Source organism: Chiloscyllium punctatum, chromosome 20 (genome assembly GCF_047496795.1).
Source record: "Chiloscyllium punctatum isolate Juve2018m chromosome 20, sChiPun1.3, whole genome shotgun sequence".
NCBI classification, from domain to species: domain Eukaryota; kingdom Metazoa; phylum Chordata; class Chondrichthyes; order Orectolobiformes; family Hemiscylliidae; genus Chiloscyllium; species Chiloscyllium punctatum.
Window position 1 is genome coordinate 79,153,993 of NC_092758.1, and position 21,932 is coordinate 79,175,924.

At 42.7% G+C, this 21,932-nt stretch overlaps 1 protein-coding gene across 4 annotated transcripts in view; it reads left to right on the forward strand.

Moving 5' to 3' along the window:
- The window catches only part of LOC140492212 (serine/threonine-protein phosphatase 2A 55 kDa regulatory subunit B beta isoform), a 580,700-nt gene that overhangs the window by 512,041 nt on the left and 46,727 nt on the right, over positions 1-21,932 (forward strand). For all 4 annotated transcript variants that reach the window (XM_072591099.1, XM_072591101.1, XM_072591102.1 and 1 more), the window contains one exon: positions 1,678-1,790. In XM_072591099.1, coding sequence (XP_072447200.1) covers positions 1,678-1,790 — 113 coding nt within the window. The remainder of the gene's footprint in view (positions 1-1,677; positions 1,791-21,932) is intronic.

Consider the following 21,932-nt stretch of genomic DNA (forward strand, 5'->3'; position numbering starts at 1 on the left):
GATCAACTACGCAGACTTCTGCATGTAAATTTGGGAGAACAACTTGTGACTGGGTTTAGAATTGCTTGCCAGGAATTAAAACCAAATTGAGGCAGTGGCACAAGGTAGGCGCAGGTAGCTTGGAACTGTAACATGTGGAATAGCAAAGTGGTCACTGGGTAGGTACAACCCTCTGAGACCAAAGCATCACATTTTCCCACTGGAAGAGAGAGCAAGAGGAAAGGAAAAGAGAGGCATTCCTGACTACAAAATTGCCCTCATACACAATTAATGGCAGAGAGCTGATCTTCTGTTTGTCCTGTAATGGATGGTGTCGGATGCAGAGAGGTGAGTTGGAGAGCATCCCTGTTTTTTAATACTACAGAAATGAGGTAGAGAAAGTTAATTCAAGGATTGAGGGGGTGCCGAGGGTGGGGGAGCTGTAATGAATCAAAGACCTGTTAATATTTAATAAATATTCTAACACAATTTGTTCTCTGATAACAATCAATTGTGAGCATTCTATGTTTCATTAACAAGACATATTTGGAAAATATATTACTTTAAATCATTCCAATCATCATCTGTATCATGTGGCTGTCCTGTGCATTGTACAGAATGGGCAGGTGGAAAACCTCATTATAAAGATCATTTTTCATAGTATTAACAATTCATGTGATCTCCAGCGGCTGGTGTTTTATGCAGCGTTTCTGGGAACAAAACAGGCTCATCAGTTCTTCACATCCAATGCTGCAAAAGATTAAGGTCACCTGAACTAAGATTTTTAATGTGGTGGGCATTTGATATGGTGGGATGGGGAATTGAAGTAGCCAACCTCTTGTCCCTGTCCTGTTGCCAAATTAGAATCATAGAACGTTACAGCACAGACTGAATTCACTGAGCCCAACATGCTTCTGTTAGCATTTTGAAGTAGCTATTCAGTTCATCTCACTGCCATGCTCTCTCGTACAGTCCCTGAAAAACTGCCCCTTTATATAGCCTGTGCAACACACCATAATATTTGTTTTACCTGTTTTATGTTAGCCATCTGCAACAGGCAGATACTTTTGTTTAGCAGCTCAGATTCCATACTAGTTGCTAGTCCTGTACTGGCCAGTACCAGACGCAGGTTTTACCAGAGGATTTTCCTGAGTGCAGGGATTGTGCTGTCAGGGTGTAGGCCACAGAGCAGAGACGGACCACTGAAAACTTCCTTTGGACAAAATGAATCAAATGAGACTGTGGAGAAAATTCAAGAAGGTGGGTTTTAGGGCCGGGGTTGAGGAGCCTGAATGTGATTGGTTTGGTGGGCAAAAGGGGAGAAGCAACAGAAGGAAGTAATTGGATGGCATCATTATTAGTGGCAAAGTGCAAGAACCCTTATGTGACTGATGTCGTTCCACACTGCTGATGGACTACACGTTTCAGTCCATCTTAATTCTTGAATGCAAATGAACGTAAAGCAGTTTAAAATGTATCATGACTCAACTCGATTTGCAAGCCATCATCATGTAACCGAAGGAAAAGAGAAAGTGATACTTCATGCAGAGATTATTGTGAGAATTATTATAAATTCCAGCATTGTAATCTGAATGAAGTGGACTTGCCTCCTGAATGAGAGTGCCAGAATTTCACAGGGAGTGTGTAGTAAATCTCCAGTAGGATTAACTGAACTATTTAATTTTTCTTTGGAAATAGATAAGACTGTTAAACTTTGGAAAATCAGCGAGCGGGACAAAAGGCCAGAAGGGTACAACTTGAAGGATGAAGATGGTAGAATTAAAGACCCCTCCACAATCACAACCCTACGGGTAAGGTCACTCATTGAGTTGTACACTGTGCCATAGATTACCAGTGGATCAAGCAGGGAGATTAAATGTATTTTACTCCAATTGTAAGTTGAATAACTTTGATATTCAACTTCTTCCTGCTCTTCTACTCATCGTGTCCAATGTATAGTGTTCAGAGTTAAACTGTATGTGTGGAAGCAAATGATACATCCTCTAAGATTAATCTTTATGAATATGCCTAAGGTAACTCAATGGTTCACTGGTAGCACAGTGCACCTTAAGTCATCTCGTGTGTGGATTTCTCCTCTTTCATGTGTTGGGGTACTGGGATTGGTTGCAGCATTTTGACTGGAGAGCCCCAAAATGGAACTAAAGTGCTTTTGTTAGACTGTGCAAGCATACAGTCACATTAAATACTTCATAGATGCCCAGCCAAGAAACATAAGGAAGTGATGTAAAATCATAGAGTCATGCAGCACAGAAATAGGGTCTTTGCTCCCACATGTCCATACTGACCAGGAAATCTAAACTGAACTAGTTTCATTACTCTCTGAACCTTTCCTATTCATGTACCTGTCCAAACAGGTCTTTTAAATGTTGCAATCATACCTGCTTCTACCAATTCCTGTGACTGCTCATTCCATTCACGCACCGCCCTCTGTGTGAAAAAGTTGCCCCTCAGGTCTCTTTTAAATCTTTCCCCTCTCACCTTAAACCATGTGCTCTAGTTTTGCATTCCTCTATGCAGGGGAAAAGACCTTGGCTATTCACCTTATCTATGCCCCTCATGATTCTATAAATCTGTGTAAAGTCACCCCTCAGTTTCCGACGCTCCACGAAAAAAAATCCCAACCTATCCAGCCTCTCCTTATAACTCAAATCCTCCTGTCCCTTGTATTTTTTTCTCTACTCTTTCAAGTTGCAATTAACACGTTAATGATTGGGATATGCGCAGGGGGTGTAATGATCAAATTTTCAGGGCCCATTCATTAAAATTTATCGATCATGTTTTCTTTAAAAAGCTGATTGAATAAGGTGCAATGTTTTACATGGTTTCTGACAATGACATGGGAATGGGAAAGTTCAAATTCTTGCTGATTTGGGGGTCTGCAGTTCTAGAGGTGGGAGTAGATGGGGAGCTTGGGTTGGGTGAAGAGTGTTTTTTTTGTGGGATGGAGGGTGGGCGATTGTGGGAGGTGTCCACAGCACAGCCCAAGTCCAATCACAAGTGACAGATTACACCATCAGGATTTCCACATTCATCTGCACATGGCCAACATGCTGAAGTTACAGTCACAGTCAGTTACAAAGTGGTAGTGACAGTAAACACAGTTCATTGTCACCCAGAGAATCGTGAATATATAGAATGCTCTGGCTCAGAAGGCAGTGGAGGCCAAGTCTCTGGATACTTTCAAGAAATAGATGGATAGAGCTCTTAGAGATAGTGGAATCAAGGGTTATGGGGATAAGGCAGGAACAGGGTACTGATTGTGGATGATCAGCCATGATCATAATGAATGGTGGTGCTGGCTTGAAGGACCGAAGGGCCTACTCCCGCGCCAATTGTCTATTGTCAACAGTCTCTCCCACTGCAAACTCTGAGCCAAAATGATGTCACTGTTTCAAGAAGAACAGAAGAATTGCCCTGGTTAACACATATCCCTCAACCAACATCACCAAAATAGGCTCAAAGGATCAAATGTCTGACTCCTGCTCTTATTTTCTATGTTGTCTAGTTGTTCATTGCATTGTAGTTTTTGGGGATTTGATGAAGCACATATACACACACTTCCATATGTAGGTACCTATATCACAAACACAAAACTGATTCAGTTCTCACAAAGGTTCTATAAATTGTAGTACTATGTAATGCAAGTCAGGAAATAACCAGACGGTCACTGCATTGCAAAGGTGCTATATAATACAGCAGGTGCCACACACATAAGGCCCCAGTTTCGGTCCCTGGTCTGCATTGAATGGATGGATCCCAACCATCTCAATTCTGAAGTGCAGGGCTTCTGGTATCTTTGGATCAATGGCCCAGGAAAGAATCCGTAGCCTCAAGCCAGGAAGATAAATAATTGACAGAAAGAAAAATTATTTTATATCAGAAAGTTTGGGAAAGGGCCCATAGACACTGGACTTGATGATGCTTATACTCTTGGGGAAGCATTCACTGCATATGTGCAGCTACAGAGCATAGGCACAATGGTGCCATTGTGGAAGTATCCAGTCACCCGAGCTAATTAATCTGGGTATTACATAAAACAAAGAACTATGGATGCTGGAGTTCTGAAATGAAAGCAGAAATTCCTGGAGAAACTCAACAGGTCTGGCAGCCTCTGTGAGAAGAAAGCAGAGTTAACATTTTAAGTCCAGCAACTCTTCAGAACTGATAGCAATTGGAAAAAGTAGTGTTATGGTGAACATGGGTTTGGCGTGTTGGTGGCTATAGGTTCTCATGTGGGTCCCAGTTACGCCTGTCTCTTTGAGGGATGCATGGAACATTTCTTGTTCCAGTCCTACTCAGATCCCAATCCATAGCTCTTTCTCTGGTACATCAATGACTTAATCAGTACTCTCTCACCCAGAATTGGGAAAGTTTATCAATTTTGCTTCCACTTTCCACCTGTTCTCACCTTTAGCTACTGCATCTCTGACTCCTCCCTTTCCTTCCACGACATCTCTTTCTTTTCCTAGGTCCTAGAGCCCTTACAAACCCACCAACTCCCACAGTACCTGGACTATACATCCTCACCCTGCTTTCCTGTAAGGACTTCAGCCCATTCTCTTTCTCCATCTTTATGATGGCACCTTCTGTATGAGGGCATCAGAAATGTCCACCTTTTTCCTAAACCAAGGCTTCTCCACTAACCTGATGTTCAGGGCCCTGAGCTGATGTCAACTCACTTCTTGTCCTTCTGCCTTCATCCCTTCTGTTCCCTCCCACAACAGCAATAGTGTCTCCCTGGTCCTCACTATTCCTCCAGCCTCCAAAGCTAAAGGATTGCAAGTCACCATTTCCATCATCTGCAACAGAATGCCACGACTGGACAAATATTCCCCTCGTTTCCCTTGTCAGCCTTCTTCAGGGATCGTTCCCTTCCGGAGAGCATGGTCCACTCCTCCTCCATTTCTCATCACTACCTCACTTGTCCACAGCACCTTCCCATGCATCATGGGTGTGACATCTGCCCATTTACCTACTCCTTCTTCACTGTCAGAGGCCCCAGACACACCTCTCAGCTAAGGCAATGATTTACTTGCACTTCACTCAATCTAATCTACTATATTCACTGGTGGAAGTCATATTCCAGATTTATTAATTGAATGTAAAGCTAGTATCAGGAGTAGTGATCATACCAACAATCATTGACTGGATAATTGATTGGACAAGTTAAGTGAGTGAGCAAATGTGTGGCAAATAATGTATAATGTGACTAAATGTTGGATTATTCACTTCAGGAGCAAAAACAGGCAGGCAGATTATTATCAATGGATTGGAAAAGGTGGGGGCTGTGCAATGAGACCTGGGTGTCCTTGGACACCAGTTGCTGAAGATAAGCATGCAGGTGCAGCAGGCAGTGAAAAAGGCAAATGGTATGTAAGGCCTTTGTAGCGAGAGGATTTGTGTTCAGGAGCAGTAATGACTTGCTGAGATTGTACTGGACCGTGATGAGAACACACCTGGAGTATTGTGTGCAGTTTTGGCCTCCTTATCTGAGGAAGGATATCTGGCTATGGAGGGAGTGCAATGAAGGTTTACCAGACTGATTCCTGGGATGGTAGGGCTGACTTATGAAGAGAAACTGGAAATTCACTGCAGTTTGGAAGAATGAGGGAAGATCTCATAGAAACCTGTAAATTCAGTTAGACAGGGTAAACTAAAAGCAGGAAGCATCTTTCCAATGACTGGGAATCCAGAACCAGGTCACAGTCTAATGGAACATAGAACATAGAACAATACAGCACAGAACAGGCCCTTCGGCCCACGATGTTGTGCCGAACTTCTAACCTAGATTAAGCACCCATCCATGTACCTATCCAAATGCCGCTTAAAGGTCGCCAATGTTCTGACTCTACCACTCCCACGGGCAGCGCATTCCATGCCCCCACCACTCTCTGGGTAAAGAACCCACCCCTGACATCTCCCCCTATACCTTCCACCCTTCACCTTAAATTTATGTCCCCTTGTAACACTCTGATGTACCCGGGGAAAAAGTTTCTGACTGTCTACTCTATCTATTCCTCTGATCATCTTATAAACATCTAATGATACAGGAGAGGCCATTCAAGGTAAGGATAAATGTCTTCACCCTGAAAATGGTGAGCCTGTGGAATATCTCTGCCACAGAAAGCAATTGAAGCCAAAACATTGAATATTTTTAAGAAGAAGGTAGATATAGTTCTTCAGTCTAAGAGAATCAAGGGGAATGGGAGAAAGCAGGACCAAGATACTGAACTGGATGTTCAACCATGATCACATTGAATGGCAGAGCAGGCTCAAAGGGTCAAACAGCCCACTTCTGCACCTATTTTCCTATGTCTCTATGTTGCAAAATCCCATTCTTAAGGGAAGGAAATCTGCCGTCCTTATCTGGTCTGGCCTACATGTGATTCATTCGTAATCACCTTCTGAAATGGCCAGCTCCAAGCTGCTTAGTTCAAGAGCAGTTGGGGATAGGCAACAAATGTGGATCTTGCCAGCAGTGCCCACAGGCCAAGAACAAAGTCAGCAATATCTTGGACAGCTGCCAGCGCCAAAGATTGTGCTGGTCATCAGTGTGTGTGGATCAAATTCTAGACCAAACCCAGGTTGCACCAGCTTTTGATGATATGTAGGACTGTTTATTCCTGTATGCTTGTCTTCCAGATTGGGAAGGTGTGGCAGGTGGCGCACTGCTATTTCTAGATGTGATTTCATGCACCAGTTATTTCAGGATCTGACTGTACCAGTCAAACTGCACTTGAAAGCTACGAGTTTGAATTGGATTTGTGTTGGAGATAGACTATGCCATATTTTGCCCAACACCCCTAGCACAGACACAGAACAGCATCCACACAGAACCAACACAACAACTCAACAGATTGTGACCATGCAGTTCTTTAATTCAGTGTTCATGGTACTTTGAAAAAGTGTGCATATGCTCCCAGGAGGCTGGGAATGTAGGATCAAATGTGGATCATGGCTGATCATTTACCTCAAGGGTGTTTGGAATAGAAATAGTGTCTTAACTGGAGCAACCTCTTATTATCACTCGACATATTGTTCCTGCAAGTGCCCTTTCACATCTGGATACCATCAGTGTTACAGGAGGATGAGTGGAACACCGATTCCTTTGTGTGGGAGTAAGGACAGAGTGATGGCTTTTCCATCTCTTGCTCTTGTGCTCTCTCTCACTCACTCACTCTCTCACTCTCACATGCTCTCTCTCTTTTTTGCACTCTCTGTTTCTGTGGAAATCCATGCAGATAGATGTTTGTATGAAGATTCATATTAATGTTCTATGATTGGTGACATTTGAGCCTCAACCTGGATGTTCAGAAGCCCAGGGACACTTGTACGCAGTGACATCACTGTTCAACCAACTGTACATGATGCTATCACTGTGTAGCAATGCAGATCATATTTTGAATTGATTTGACAGAGAGTCAACTTCAGGTGCTGATACTCTTTGAGTTGGTATTTACTCAGTGACCAGAGTCAGCAGTGCTGTACCTAAGCTACAGCAAACCCTGTAGGAAGGAGATTGTCTTCATCCCAGAATCTGGATTCAGTGGGAGTCAACTTACATCAAATACTATCAACTGATCTGAGACAAGATTCTACAGACTATAAATAGCTTACATTAGATAAAAACCGAAAGAACTGAGGATGCTAGAAATCAGAAACAAAACAGGAGTTGCTAGAAATGCTCAGCAGGTCTGGCAGTATCTGTGAGGAGAAATCAATGTTAACATTTGGGTCCAGTGACCCTTCTGAACTGGTGGGAGATGGGAAAATGTTGGTTTATATGCAGGAGATAGAGTATGGGGAGGGGGGTAAGGTGGAAATGATAGGTAGTGCTTTCCCCCTCCTTCTACTCTATCTTCTGGCTGTAAACCGACACTGTTTTTTGTGTCTAGCTTACATTAGCTGCTGGTCTTAAATAGAGTCATGCAGCTGTACAGTGTGGATTAGAATGAGTCACAGTATGTTTTGAAATTCATTCTTGGGATGTGAGCATCACTGGGTGGGGGTGGGGGGAGGTTTCAGACCTTCTCCAAGTGTCACCGCAGTCCTTGTGGGATGGTGCCCCTTTGACATTTCAGTCCTTTAAGAGACATGAGCCTATTTATTCCGACTGGGTCGTATAATAAAAGGCATGAATGTCCACAAATATGTTTAAATAGTACGCTGAAAAAGTATGGTACAGAGAAATTAAAGAAACTGGATGTTATCTTACAATAAATTATATCTTTAATCCTAATGATGAACACTTATGTTTTCTCCATATCTAACTTTTTATTTTAGGGGCTGCTCCAAATTTCTTTTGCTCGCAGTTCAACTGGTCATTACTGCCTCTCATGCCTCTCTTCCCCATTTCTTCCTGAACTATTTCACATATTAATATTAAGCAGGCATTTTAAAAAGAAATGTTTGAAGCGTTCAATATGAAAGTCACAATGTATAAACTTGCCATGGAATAGCTGAAAAATACCGAAAGCTTGTAGCTGGATCTGTGTGGGGTGCACTTGGATGGAGCTTTTGCTGCTGGTAATAGCTTAGCTGGTTCCACACTGCTCACTCACTTCCTTGCCTCCATAACAAGATGACACAGTCTGTTTAACAAACAAATGAGGCCACGGCTTGCTTACTGCAGCAGAAATTGAGAGATTAAGCCTGACTCCTCCTGGGTGTAATGCTCAAGAATCTGAGATTCTCTGGCTATTCAGTTGTGACAGTCGTTTTCCTTCCACTTCTGCCAACTGTTAGCTGACTCACTAGATGAATGATTCCACCATGGGTGAGTGTGAGAAAGGCCACATTAAAAACGGTTCATTGATCATGTAGTTAAATAGCATTGCCTGATAAAAGCAGGGGAATGGATACATCCCTAGGAGAGAACATTTCTTTAGACCTAACTATTTGTTCTTTTTGGGGGGGATGCTTTTTTTTTAACAAGAAGTCAGTGGTGGGTATTGGTGGTAATGTCCCCGTGTGCCCCCACCTCACCCCCCCCCCCCCCCCCCCGCCCCCCAACACCACCTCCTAAGCCAGAACTCCACGTTTTCCCTCCCAAGGTGATTAGCCTGGGTTGGGACAGGCTCCAGCTCACTGCACCCACCTTGGCAGGAGGGAAGGGAAGGGCAGACCCAATCTTCGTTCTGGGAACTTAGTGCAAGATGCAGACAGGCTGTTCTCCCCAGATGGGGATCAGAGGTGCCCACTGCTAAGGTGTCTGTTTATTAAGACTCTCCTTTGTTCAATGGGACTTTGTACTAGTTGCCTTGTTAAATATTGACTCTTGAGCCCTCACTCCTCATGCTCCATCAACCCCTGCACCTGTTTTCTTTGCTAACTGATGTATGCCAGATCCCTGTGGCCCTTGGTCGAGCCCTTTGCCAACTTCATTGCAACTCCTGCTTATCAACACCCCATATCTCCTCGTGGATCCCATATCAACTTAATGCCAGGGCATGGCCCTCCACCACTCTTAGATCCTCCATGCCTACTTATGAGGTTTGCACCATGGGCAGATTTCAGTAGCTACGTTAAGATAAAATGAAATGAAGATTTAAATATCTATTACATCTGTTATTTTTGAGAAGAGTATCCCATTCATGAAAGACAATTCAAACACTTCAAGCCTCTCAACTATGTAATTCCTTATAAGAACAGACCTGTCATCACACCCCCTCCCATCAAAAACAAACCTTTCATAACCTAATTGGGAAATGAGCATTATTATGTTTCCGCTGGGAGAAAGAGCACTGAAAGAGGATTCAATAGTGAAAAGTGTCAGAAGTAATGTGGAAGATGAGGAGGGATGCTCCGGTCCTATCACCTGTGCGGCATAAAATGTGGACAGGCTGACTTCACAAGTGAGAGTCGAGAGTTTGGTGCTGGAACAGCACAGCATGCCAGGCACATCCAAGGAGCAGGAGAATCAATGTTTCAGAGTAAGCCCTTCATCAGGAATGAGGCTTGTGGGCCAGGGCTGAGAGATAAATGGCTGGGTGGGGGGGTCGGGAGTGTGGGGTGGGAAGGTAGCTGAGAAAACGATAGGTGGATGATGAGGGAGAATGTCGGGGGGGAGTGATGGACAGGTCTGGAGGGTGGTGCCAAGTTGGAGGCTTGGGACTGGGATACTGTGGGGGGAGGGAAACTGAGGAAGCTGTTGAAATCCACATTTATCCCGTGTGGTTGCATGGTCTCAAGGCGGAATATAAGGTGTTCCTCCTCCCAGCGTCAGGTGGCAACGGTTTGGCGGTGGAGGAGGCCCAGGATCTGCATGTTCTTGACGGAGTTTGGGGGGGAGTTGGAGCGTTCAGCCACGGGGCAGTGGGGTTGGTGGGTGCGGGTGTCCCTGAGATGTTCACTGAAACGATCGCAAGAAGGCATCCTGACTCCCTGATGTAGAGGAGACCACACTGGGTGCAACAGATGCAGTAGATGACATTGTCCCACCGCCCTGTGGCTGAACACTTCAACTTCTCCTCCCACTCTGTCAAGGACATGCAGGTCCTGGGCCTCCTCCACTGCCAAACTGTTGCCACCCAACGCCTGGAGGAAGCATGTCTCATATTCCACTTTGGGACTCTGTAACCACACGGGATAACTCGGCACCGCCTCTGGACCTGTCCGTCACTCCCCCTGACCTATCATCTTCTCCCCCACCTTCACCCACCTATTGTTTTCTCAGCTACCTTCGCCCCCAACCCCACCCTCCTCCCAATTATCTCTCAGTCCCGGCACATTCCTGATGAAGGGCTTATCCCCGAAACGCCGATTCTCCTGCTCCTCGGATGCTGCCTGACCTGCTCTGCTTTCCCAGCAACACATTCTCGATTCTGATCTCCAGCATCTGCAGTCCTCACTTTCACCTGCTAAATTCACATTCGCATTTGTCATTCCATTGTCACTCCTCAAAATTCCCACTGCCACATCTGAATGTCTAGGGAAAGGAGAGGTAAAGGCAAGTGAGTGCAAAAGGTGGAGCTTTGTGAAAATGAATGTGCATAGTCTCAATTCGACTTGCAATGAGGACTAATGGACACCATTAAAGGAGTATGGTTTGTAAACTACTGAAGACATAAGTGTTTACCAAAGGATTAAGCAATCTCTCAGATGGTGGCATGCCAGCAGGGGCTTCAAGGACATGTGCCTTTCATTATCAAAATTAATTTTGAAGACTGAACGTAGCATGGGAAAACTATTTTGGTGGTGATTTGTAATGGATGAATTTGTATAAGCAAGGCACATGGAAATGGTAAACTTAAAACATCAAACATTAACATCTTACACTGATCCAAAATTTCACGATTTTATTCCAATGAAGTTAACAGTATTTATCCTTTGGTCAGTTGTTCGTGAACATAAGATCTTGAAGAAATGTTAGTTAGCCCAAAAAACTTTTTTAATGGATCAGCTACCTGCTGACCATGACTCCATGTCCATTCTCCTGCAGGAATTGTATTTTGTTATTTCTTAAAGCTCTTTAGACTGTCTGCTTCATTTATTGGTTTCTTATTAACCATACCTCAGTGGGTGGCTGTGAATCAGAAAGTCATGAATTAAAGCTTGCTCCCCAGGATTAAGCACGTATTCCAGTTCACTGAAATGTTGCCTCATTTGCCCTCTCTGCTAAAGATAAATAATCATGTGCCACTACTGAAGAAAAGCAGTCCCCCAGACAAGGTTAAAAAAGATTATTTGGTCATTTTCACCTCACCTGCTGTTTGTGAAACCTTGTTGTGTGGCAATTGCTTGCTATATTTGTCTTCATATTAACAGTTCAAAAATAGCTTATTTCCATACGTTTTAGGAACAGAAGATACAGGAGTAGACCATTTGGCCCCTCGAGCCTGCTCTGTGTCTCAGCAAGATCATTGCTGATCTTCTCCCTTGTTGCCATTTTTCTGCACTATCCCCATATCCCTTCATGTCTTTAATATCTCAAAATCTATTGAGTTCTGTTCGGTGACTGATCCTCCATTTGCCCTCTGGGGTTCACCTCTCTCTCGAAATAAAGAAATTCCTCCAGTCCTAATGGCTGACACCTTCTTCAGAAAGCAGTTCCTATCATCCTCCTAGCCAAGAGAAATATTCTTCTTGTGTCTACTCTGTTGAGCACTGTAAGAATTTTGAAACTTTCAATAAGATTACCTCTCATTTCTTTAATCTGTAGGTAATACAGGCCCCGTCCCCTCATAGGACAATCCCACTGTTGTAGAAATTAGTTTGCTGATTTCAGTGGTTTGCTGAAATCACTTCTTTTATAGCCAGTACATTCATCTCTGGGTAAGGGGACCAAAACTGCAAATAGTACATCTGGATGCAATCTCACCAAAGCTGTGTAGAATTGTGGGAAAACATTGTTACTTGCAGACTCTCATTGTCTCACAATGAAGACCAATATATCATTTGCCTTCCTAATTGTTTTGCTGCACCCATATTCTGTGACTCACCAGGAAGGACACCCTTGTGCCTTTGCACATCAAATTTTGCATTATCTCACAATTTAAAAGATATTCTGCATTTGTTTTTCATACCAAAGGGGAAATCTTCATATTTTTCCACATTATATTCAGTCTGTCATGCTCTTGCCTACATACTTAATCTGTCAAAATCCCTTTGAAGTCTCTTTGTATCCCTTTGAGGTCTGTCCTCACATTGCCACTTAATTTTGCGTAATCAGCAAACTTGTAAATAGTCAGTTTCACCCCCCTTTAAGTTGTTGATATAGATCATGAACAGCTGGTCCAAGCACTGACTGATCTTTGTGATGCCCCAGTAATTACAGCTCACCAACTTGAGAATTAGTTATTTATTCCTACTTCTTGTTTTCTATCATTAACCAATTTTTAGCCCAAGCCATTGTTTTACCCTAAATCCCATGTGATCTAATTTTGTTAACTGTGCTTATCATTAGCTATCTAAAAAATACATCACATTCACTGGCTCCCTATTATCTATCCTGTGAGTTATATCCTCAAAAAAGGTTCCAGCAGGTTTGATCAACGTAATTCCCTTTCATAAAACCATGTTATTCTGCCTAATGTTGTGATTCCTGCTAATGTTATTCGTGAACAAGTTAGATTCCAGACTCAAATCAGGCTTGAACATTTTGTTTTGGTTTTGATAAGGTAGTCTGTCACTGGAACACACCCTCAATGCTATAGATTCGGGTTTAACCATGAAATAGAAGTTTATTATGCAAATGAAATAAAGATAAAATAGAATAAATCAAACTAATTACCTATGATACAAATTTGACTATTTTGAAACACATAGTAAAATTAATCCCAAAACATTCCCTTCCTTAGAACAGTCACCAGACCTGAAATGTTAACTCTGATTTCTCTTTACAGATGCTGCCAGACCTGCTGAGCTCTTCCAGCAACTTCTGTTCTTGTTTCTGATTTACAGCATCTGCAGTTCTTTTGGTTTTTATTTAGTATCTATCCCACATAGGTATGACTTCGCTGTGGTTTCAATTCTTCATCCTGAGAATCTCATAGCCACTCCATTTGAATCATCATATAATTGAGTTTAGACTTTCAGTTTCAAATAACCTTTCAGGGCTTTAACTAAACACTCCTGGTCTGGAACTTTTGAAATCAACTCCTTACACTGAGGTGACCTCTTATAACAATCATAACCAACCTCCCTTTTTCAGGAGCAACTGTTTTATACACCCAGCTTCAGCTAAAACCTCTGCAACCTGGCCAAACTGAAACTGCAAGGCTGTTTTTCCAAGCTGTCTGGAACAAATATCAGGAAACCATGCAGGGCAGCTCCAGACTGATGGTGCTTATCTAAGTGCACAACAAGTTTTCAAAGATCAGGGTGTAGGTTTGCTCGCTGAGCTGTAGGTTTGATATCCAGACGTTTCATTACCTGGCTAGGTAACATCACCAGTGGCGACCTTCAAGTGAAGTGAAGCTGTTGTCTCCTGCTTTCTATTTATATGTTTGTCCTGGCTGGGGTTCCTGGGGTTTGTGGTGATGTCATTTCCTGTTCATTTTCTGAGGGGTTGATAGATGGTATCTAGATCAGTGTGTTTGTTTATGGCGTTGTGGTTGGAGTGCCAGGCCTCTAGAAATTCTCTGGCATGCCTTTGCTTAGCCTGTCCCAGGATAGATGTGTTGTCCCAGTCGAAATGGTGTTTTTTTTTTCCTCCGTGTGTAGGGCTACGAGGGAGAGAGGGTCGTGTCTTTTTGTGGCTAGCTGGTGTTCGTGTATTCTGGTGGCTAACTTTCTCCCTGTTTGTCCTACGTAGTGTTTGTGGCAGTCCTTGCATGGAATTTTGTAGTCTACGTTGGTTTTGTCCATGTGATGTACTGGGTCTTTTAAGTTTGTTAGTTTTTGTTTGAGAGTGTTGGTGGGTTTGTGTGCTACTAGGATTCCGAGGGGTCTTAGTAGTCTGGCTGTCATTTCTGAAGCTTCTTTGATGTACGGTAAGGTGGTTAAGGTTTCTGGCTGTGTTTGGTCTGCTTGTTGTGGTTTGTTCTTGAGGAATCTGCGGACTGTATTTTTTGAGTATCCTTTCTTCTTGAATATGTTGTATAGGTGGTCCTCCTCTGTTTTCCGAAGTTTTCAAAGATCACACAGGAGCAAGGGATTCTCCTGAATTCTGGGATATCTGCTGACGGTGATTTGTTTTCAGGTAGCACCTGGTAAGATAAGGCCAGAATCAGACATGATGGATGCCATAGAGCCAGAGTAGATAGTTAATGCAGAGTTTGGTCAGATAAGGTGAGAAAGCTAGCTAGGTCTTGTGGCAGAAATTCCTTCGAGAAAACTGAATGCAACTCAGACTTAGGCAAAAATAAGTAAGATTCAGACCAAAGTATTTCTTTGGTTTCTCTGTCAGTTCCTTATGTTCCATCTTAAATTCTCCTTTCTCTGTTGTATTAGGTCCATCTTTGTCTTTGCTAATTTTTTTCCATTTTTACATATTACTGTACATAGGTTTTAGTGTTTAAAAGATTTTTCACTAGTTTACTTTCATATTCCATATTTCTTTTCTTTATTGATTTCTTGGTCACCTTTGCTGAATTCTAAACTGCTCCTAATCTTCAGACTTACTACTTTTTGGGCAATTTTATAAGGCTGTTCCTTTGATCAAATATAGTCTTTAGCTTGTCTTGTTAGTAATGATCCCTTTTCCTATTGAGTTTTGTGCACCTTGAAGGAAGATATATTTGTTGTAGATCATGTATTAATTCCTTAAATGCTAGCCATTGCTTAGCTATCATCATATCTTTTAATTTACGATTTTAATTTCTCAATCTGCAACAGTAAGTGCACCCTTCAAATTTTTGTAGTCTTCCTTATTAGGTGTAAGGTCCTTTTTTGACTGGAATTTGCTTGTGGGTGCTCTCAAAACATTCCTCAGGAGTTGAAGTTGTGAGTGCACACTTTGGTTTTAAACATTTTGACTATAAAGTTGCTTGAAGTGCAAACTAATAACAGAAAGGCTCTAAATCTGAGCTGGGACCAGCAATGTAACTACTTAAAGGAGTTAACAGATTAAAAAAAAACGTATCAAAGACTTAAAAGATAGTGAGAATTAGTGTGGACAAACTGATGTCAAGTGAAGAGCAGAAAGGGAAACATAGAAAGATAGGATTAAAAGAGACAGTTTTATTTGTACTTGATATTTTTAAGATCTTTTAAAAATCTTAGAGAGGTTGGTTGACAGTCATTTAACAATAATTAAGTTGATAAAAGCCTTTTTTAAAATTCCTGATGGTATGCGGGTATCATTGATAAAGGCAGCATTTGTTGCGCATCCCGAGTTGCTCTTATACCGAGGAGGAGGAAGGTTTGGGCTCTATCCATTCTGTCATGATGATAGCAAGTAATGCTGATGTTTTTTTTAATCATTGGTACGGTTGCTAGTGTTATGCACCAGACCCAACACCCTCAAATTATGTCAAGGAGATAGCCGAGACCCTAACTTTATTTTATTTTAAAGGCAACTGCCAGACTTTGTGTTCCGGATGCAGTCCAATGGTCGAACTACCAGGCTTGAAGCAAAACACTCTTTACTCATACACTATTGTTAAAATACAACAAAAGAGAGAAGATGAATAACTTAACTCTGTTGGAAAACTTAACAGAACAACGGGTTATTTAATTACTGAACAGCAACTGTTCCAATGCAGTAACATTGCATAAACACACTCATGGTAAACGTAAATTCAATAAAATAGATTGACTTGTGCAACTTTAGCAGTAGGAACACCAGCTTTTGCCTGTAGCAAAGGGAGTCAGAGAGTTGAAGCAGCTTTCACGACCCCAACAGTTACTGAACGATAAACTTAAAAACCCTACTTCTGTGGGAGTTTGACCCCCACCTATTCAACCTGCTTCTATTGTTCCAGCTTTTTTAAAAAAAAACCAAGACCTCAAGCTGTTGACTTTATTAGCTTGAAGCAGACCCACCCCAATTCCAAGAAGATCAGATTTAACCTGGTGTGGAGTCTTCTCCCCATTAGCAACTCTGCTGGAGCTGTCCTTGTGGTTGCATGAGGGGTGATTCTGTAATCAAATAGGAACCAGGACAGTTTGGTATTGAGTGAAACTGTAGCTGTTTCTTTAAGCTTGCTTTCAAAGTTTGGATGATTCTTTCTGCCAGACCATTGGACAGTGGATGGTATGGAGCTGTCCTTATAGGCCAAATGTCACTTGACTTTAGGAAATGCTCAAATTCCCTGCTAGTAAATGATGGCCTGTTTTCTGTGTCCAACACTTCTGGGAGTCCATGAATTGCAAAAGATTCTTGCAGCTTTTCTATTGACAACCCATTTGAAGAATGAACTCTATGCACATCCCACCACTTGGCGTGGGTATCCATAATGACTAAGAATATTAAGCCCATGAAAGGGTTCACATAGTTAACATTTAACTTAATCCAAGGTTTACCTTGCCATTCCCATGAATGTGGGTGAACTGCTGAAAGTAATCTTTATCGTTGTTGGCACTCTGAGCACTGCCCCACCAAAGTAGCTGTCTGCAACCAATTCTGGATACCAGACAAAAATTCTTGCCAGTTTCACCATTTTGCACCCCCAGGACGACTCTGGTGGAGGAATTCAGCCAGTATCTGGCTGTGACCTCAGTTTGAGACAATCATTCTTGCTCCCTGTAATGAAATGCCGTCCTCTATGGTGATTTGGCCTTGCTGCGACCAGAAAGGTATCAATTTCAGTTGTGATGGCCTTTCTCTTTCCCCCATCACCACCAGCTGTTTGAATTTTGTCAGGATGGGATATTGTCAGCGGTGACCGGAGGGTGTCCAGAAAGTTTAAAACCAGCATGCACTCTTCCAGTAGCAGTACTACCGGTGGTGTACCTGCCAGTGGGAGGAGGCTCAAGGCACCCACATTTGCTATTTAGCCTCCCAGACAGTGTTCTAATTTGTAATTGTACACACATAGAATGAGAGTTCACCGCTGAGTTCGACCTGAAGCTATGGGCAGCACGGCCTTGTCCTCTTTGAGTTTGTCCTTTGTTACTATTACAAGCTTAATGTCTGTAAGTGTAGTGGTGGAACTTTCTCACATTAAAGATGACCGCCAAACTTTCCTTCCCTGGGGCGTATTTGCGTTCTGCACCAGCCAAAGTTGGAGAAGTATATACTATTTGGCGTACCTCTCCATTGGACCATTTGTGAGCCAATACTACCTTGGGAGGCACCATATGTCAGCACCACATCTCACTTGAGATCATAGTTTGCCAACACCTTAGGTCTTAGCTGCTTTTTCACTTCCCTAAAGTCTGCGTCTTGGCTACAAGACTATTTCCAAGGCTACCTCTTTTTCAATAGGAGATGTAAGGGTACTAAAATGGAGGCCAGGTTATGTATGAGCTTTCTGTAATATTTCACCAATCCAAGGAAAGACCTAAACTCCAGTACAGGCATGGGAACCGGGCTACCTTTGATTGCCCTCACTTTTATCTTCCAACAGGTGTAACCCGGTCTTGTCGACTCTTGTAGCCCAAGCAGGACACTTGGCATGTCTGGAGTACACATTTTCCCCTTCTAAAGCACACAGCCGCCTTGGAGGAAAGTCTAGGGACTGTATCCAAGTTCTCCAAGTACTCTTTATTGGTCTTCCCTGTTATTAGTACATCGTCCCGATAAATGTCAATTCGGGACAGACCTTGTAAAATGTTCTCCATCGTCTACTGAAAAATGGCACAGACTGATGAGAACCCAAATAGCAGTCTGGTATATTGGTACAATCCCTTCTTGGTATTAATTGCAGCATACTTGTGGGAATCCTCATCTAACCACAATTGCAAGTACGCATGGCTTATGTCCAGCTTTCTGAAGGACCGCTCCCCCCTCCCCCCACCCCACCGTCAGCTTTGCATATTAGTCCTCTATGCGAGGGACTGGTTTGATGATTCCTTTGCTTTTCAGCTTCATGATGTCTGCCTTTACTTTTGCCCACAAGGCAAGTGATATTCGGTGGACCTTGCAGAATCATGGAATTGCTTCCTGGTCAACATGCAAGGTGGTCTTGGCTCCTTTGATAGTCCTTAGGCCTTCCTGAAAAGCTTCAGGTATTTAAGTAGGACTTAACTCAGCCAGCCATTTTCTCATTTAAAATTGTTGAGCTAGTTAAGGTGAATCTTTCTCAACAACTTCACCCTATCAGGCTTGGACCTGAGCCTTGTACTGCAATCAGTGGTCACTAAACCAGCTGCATTTCATATGAGACCGGAACCAAAGTTGTAACTTTTATCTGTTAAGGTTCCTTATTACAGGTTCTCAGTCTAGCCAAGGTCTTGCACAAATGTAAAGGTTAGAGTCCAGAGCGAATTTTGTTAAAAGACTGCTTCTGCGATCACAGATACAGCCACACCAGTATTGTCGTCCGTAGAAGTGGGTGACCATTTAACCAGTTGTTTATTTTGATTTGTTCTGATTTGGACATCGCTAAGCAATTTAACTGTTCCAAGCCAGATGCAAGTGGGCTTTCCAGGGTGTGCACCCTCCTGAATATCAGCCTCTGAGTTCTTTTACTCAGTTCAGGCTGAATAGGACTATTTTGCTGTCTCGGGTCTGCGCACTGGCAGCAACAACAATGGCTTGCCGGTCCAGATCCTGAAGGAAGCATTAACCATTTGGCCGAGGCTTGGCTTTGTTTGGGGGTTTTGCTGTGGGCTAACCTAGAGTCTCTCTGCTCATATGTCCTGAGTGAGGCTATACAATCACCTTCACTCGGGTGGTGTGTCTCCCAAGCTCAGTCGGCCTGACAAGGGTGTTTGCTTCCTGTGACTCAAATGCTCCGCTTGCCACATTAGTGCCTGTTTGAATTCCAGTTGGGTTTCAGCTATTAGGCACTTTTGTATGGTTACTTCATTAATCCCACATACCAAATGGTGTCTCACGTCTCATTAAGGGTTAATACAAAGTTACATGCCTCTGCCAGTTGCCTTAATGGTGGCACAGTGGTTAGCACTGCTGCTTCACAGCGCCAGAGATCCAGGTTCAATTCCCGCCTCAGGCAACTGTCTATGTGGAGTTTGCACATTCTCCCCCTGTCTACGTGGGTTTCCTCCGGGTGCTCCAGTTTCCTCCCACAGTCCAAAAGTGTGCAAGTCAGGTGAATTGGCCATGCTAATATTGCCCATAGTGTTAGGTGAAGGGGTAAATGTAGGGGAATGGGTCTGGGTGGGTTGCTCTTCAGAGGGTCAGTGTGGACTTGTTGGGCCAAAGGGCCTGTTTCCACACTGTAAGTAATCTAATCTAACCAGTATCCTGTTACCAAGTCACACGTGCATAATACTTGACGCTGGTCTGGCTTCCTTAGAGCAGTCAGAGTGAGCAGAATCTCTGTCACCGACACCCCTGTTTATGTCTGTCAGCCAGGGCTTTCTGATTGGACCAGGCTAGCAGCCCCAGTCAGGGAACTCATGAGGTCCACATGGATGATCTTGTTACAGTCACTATATACTCGTTTAACAGAAACTTTAACTTGTTTATCTTTAAATGGGTGAATAGCTCTTCTAAAAACAGTAGGCCTTTTAAGCCAATGTGTAATTTAACTGTGTAATTTGAAACCTTGTATTATTCCAGCCCTCTCCAAGTGACATAGTGCTTTGATCTTTACTCGCTAAGATGCCTCCCACATTTGAACAGCCGGTCACCACAGGCGAGTTGCAAATGAGGTATTCCAGAAAACGATAACTGTGTCTATATGTCAGGTAGACGCAGGAAAAAGAGCCAAGATAAGGAAACCAAAAGCCAGCTGAAACTAGAGGAAAGGAGAAGTTACTAAGTTGGTCATTATATCTGTGACCTACAACTCTCTGAGATCACTGTGTTCCTCAACCCGAGGCTCTTGAATGCTCTGGCTTTAATCAGATGTTGATGAATCAGTGAAGGAAAGAAAATAAAATGGAGCTCATACTGTCTTGCAAGCTCTGAGGGGCGTCTGTCAAGAGTTTCAAGAAATGAGATATTTTTAGTACAATTCTGGCTTTTTTTTTATGGAAGTGATAATAAATGCAGGAAGAAAGACGGCACAGGAATTGTGTATGAATATTAAAAGTGTATGCAAGAATATCAAAAGCATGATCAGTGGAGTATACAAATAATTTATGTGAGCTGCTTTCAAACTTAGAATATCATGCTCTTTTTGACTGCCACAGTTCTCCTTTAAACCCTATGGTATACACCAGCTCACTGATCTGGATGAGGGTCGTGGCCCTTTCATAAGTCAGACTGTTACTGAAACATAATGTAACTAATCCCTTGGAGAAAAATGACTGAATAGTTGTGGACATTGCACATATCCCTGCTTCCTACATTTTATCTTATCCTAATCTAATTTGATACACTTCGGTTAATGTAATGTCAAATTTGAAGCATTTCAAAGGGGCTTCCCACTTTGTATATGGCACTGCTGTGTCAGCCCAGATTATTATGTTCAGGTCTCTGGAGAGAGACCTGAATACACAGACTTCTGAGTCAAAGGAAAAAGCACTAATCACTCAGCAAATACAGACACCCTTGATACCATAACACAGTCCAAACAGCAGGATGTGATGTGATCATTGAAAACTTACAAAAATTCTTAGAGTGTGACAGCATGGATGTCAATAAGATGTTTCCACTGGCTGGAAAGTCTGAAACATAATCTCAGGATAAGGACTGAGATGAGGAAACCTTTCTTCACTTAGGTGGTAGTGAATCATTGGAATTCTCTGTCCAAGTGGGCTTTGGAAGCTCAGTTTTCAGGTTCAAGATGGAAATAAGTAGATTTCTGGACATCAGTGACATCAAGTGATACGGAGATGGAGCAGGAAAGTAGCATTGGGGTAGATGATAAGCCATGATCTAATTGAATGCTGAAAGCAGTTCTGATGGTCTGAATGGCCTATTGCTGTTCTTATAAGAACGTAAGAGATAGCAGGAGTTGACCATATAACTATTGAGTCTGCTTCACCATTCATTGATGGCTAATCTTGGGCTTCAACTGTGCTCCCCATAATCCTCAATATCCCCAAGTAGCTGACTCTCTGTCAACTCCATTGAATATATTCAATGATGGAGCATTCAGAACCCTCTGGAGAACTCTAAAGAATTACACAATCCTTTGTATGGATAAGTGCCCTTATTTCAATTCTCAATGATCAGCCCCTTGAGTCTGTGGCCCACATTCTAGATTCAGGAGAAACTACCTTTCATTGTCTACTTTGTCAAGCCCCTTCAGAATCTGGAAGTTTCAGTGAGATTGTCCTTCACTCTACTAAATTTCATCAAGTTTTTTTGTACAGTCTCTCATCATAGGATAACCCCCTCATCCCTGGGACCAAACGAGTGAATCATTGTTATACAGCCTCGAGAGCATGTTATGGAGCCCAATACTGTACACAGTACTCCTAAATGTGGTTTCACCAGAGCCCTGTACGATCGTGACAGGTCTTGTGGTATA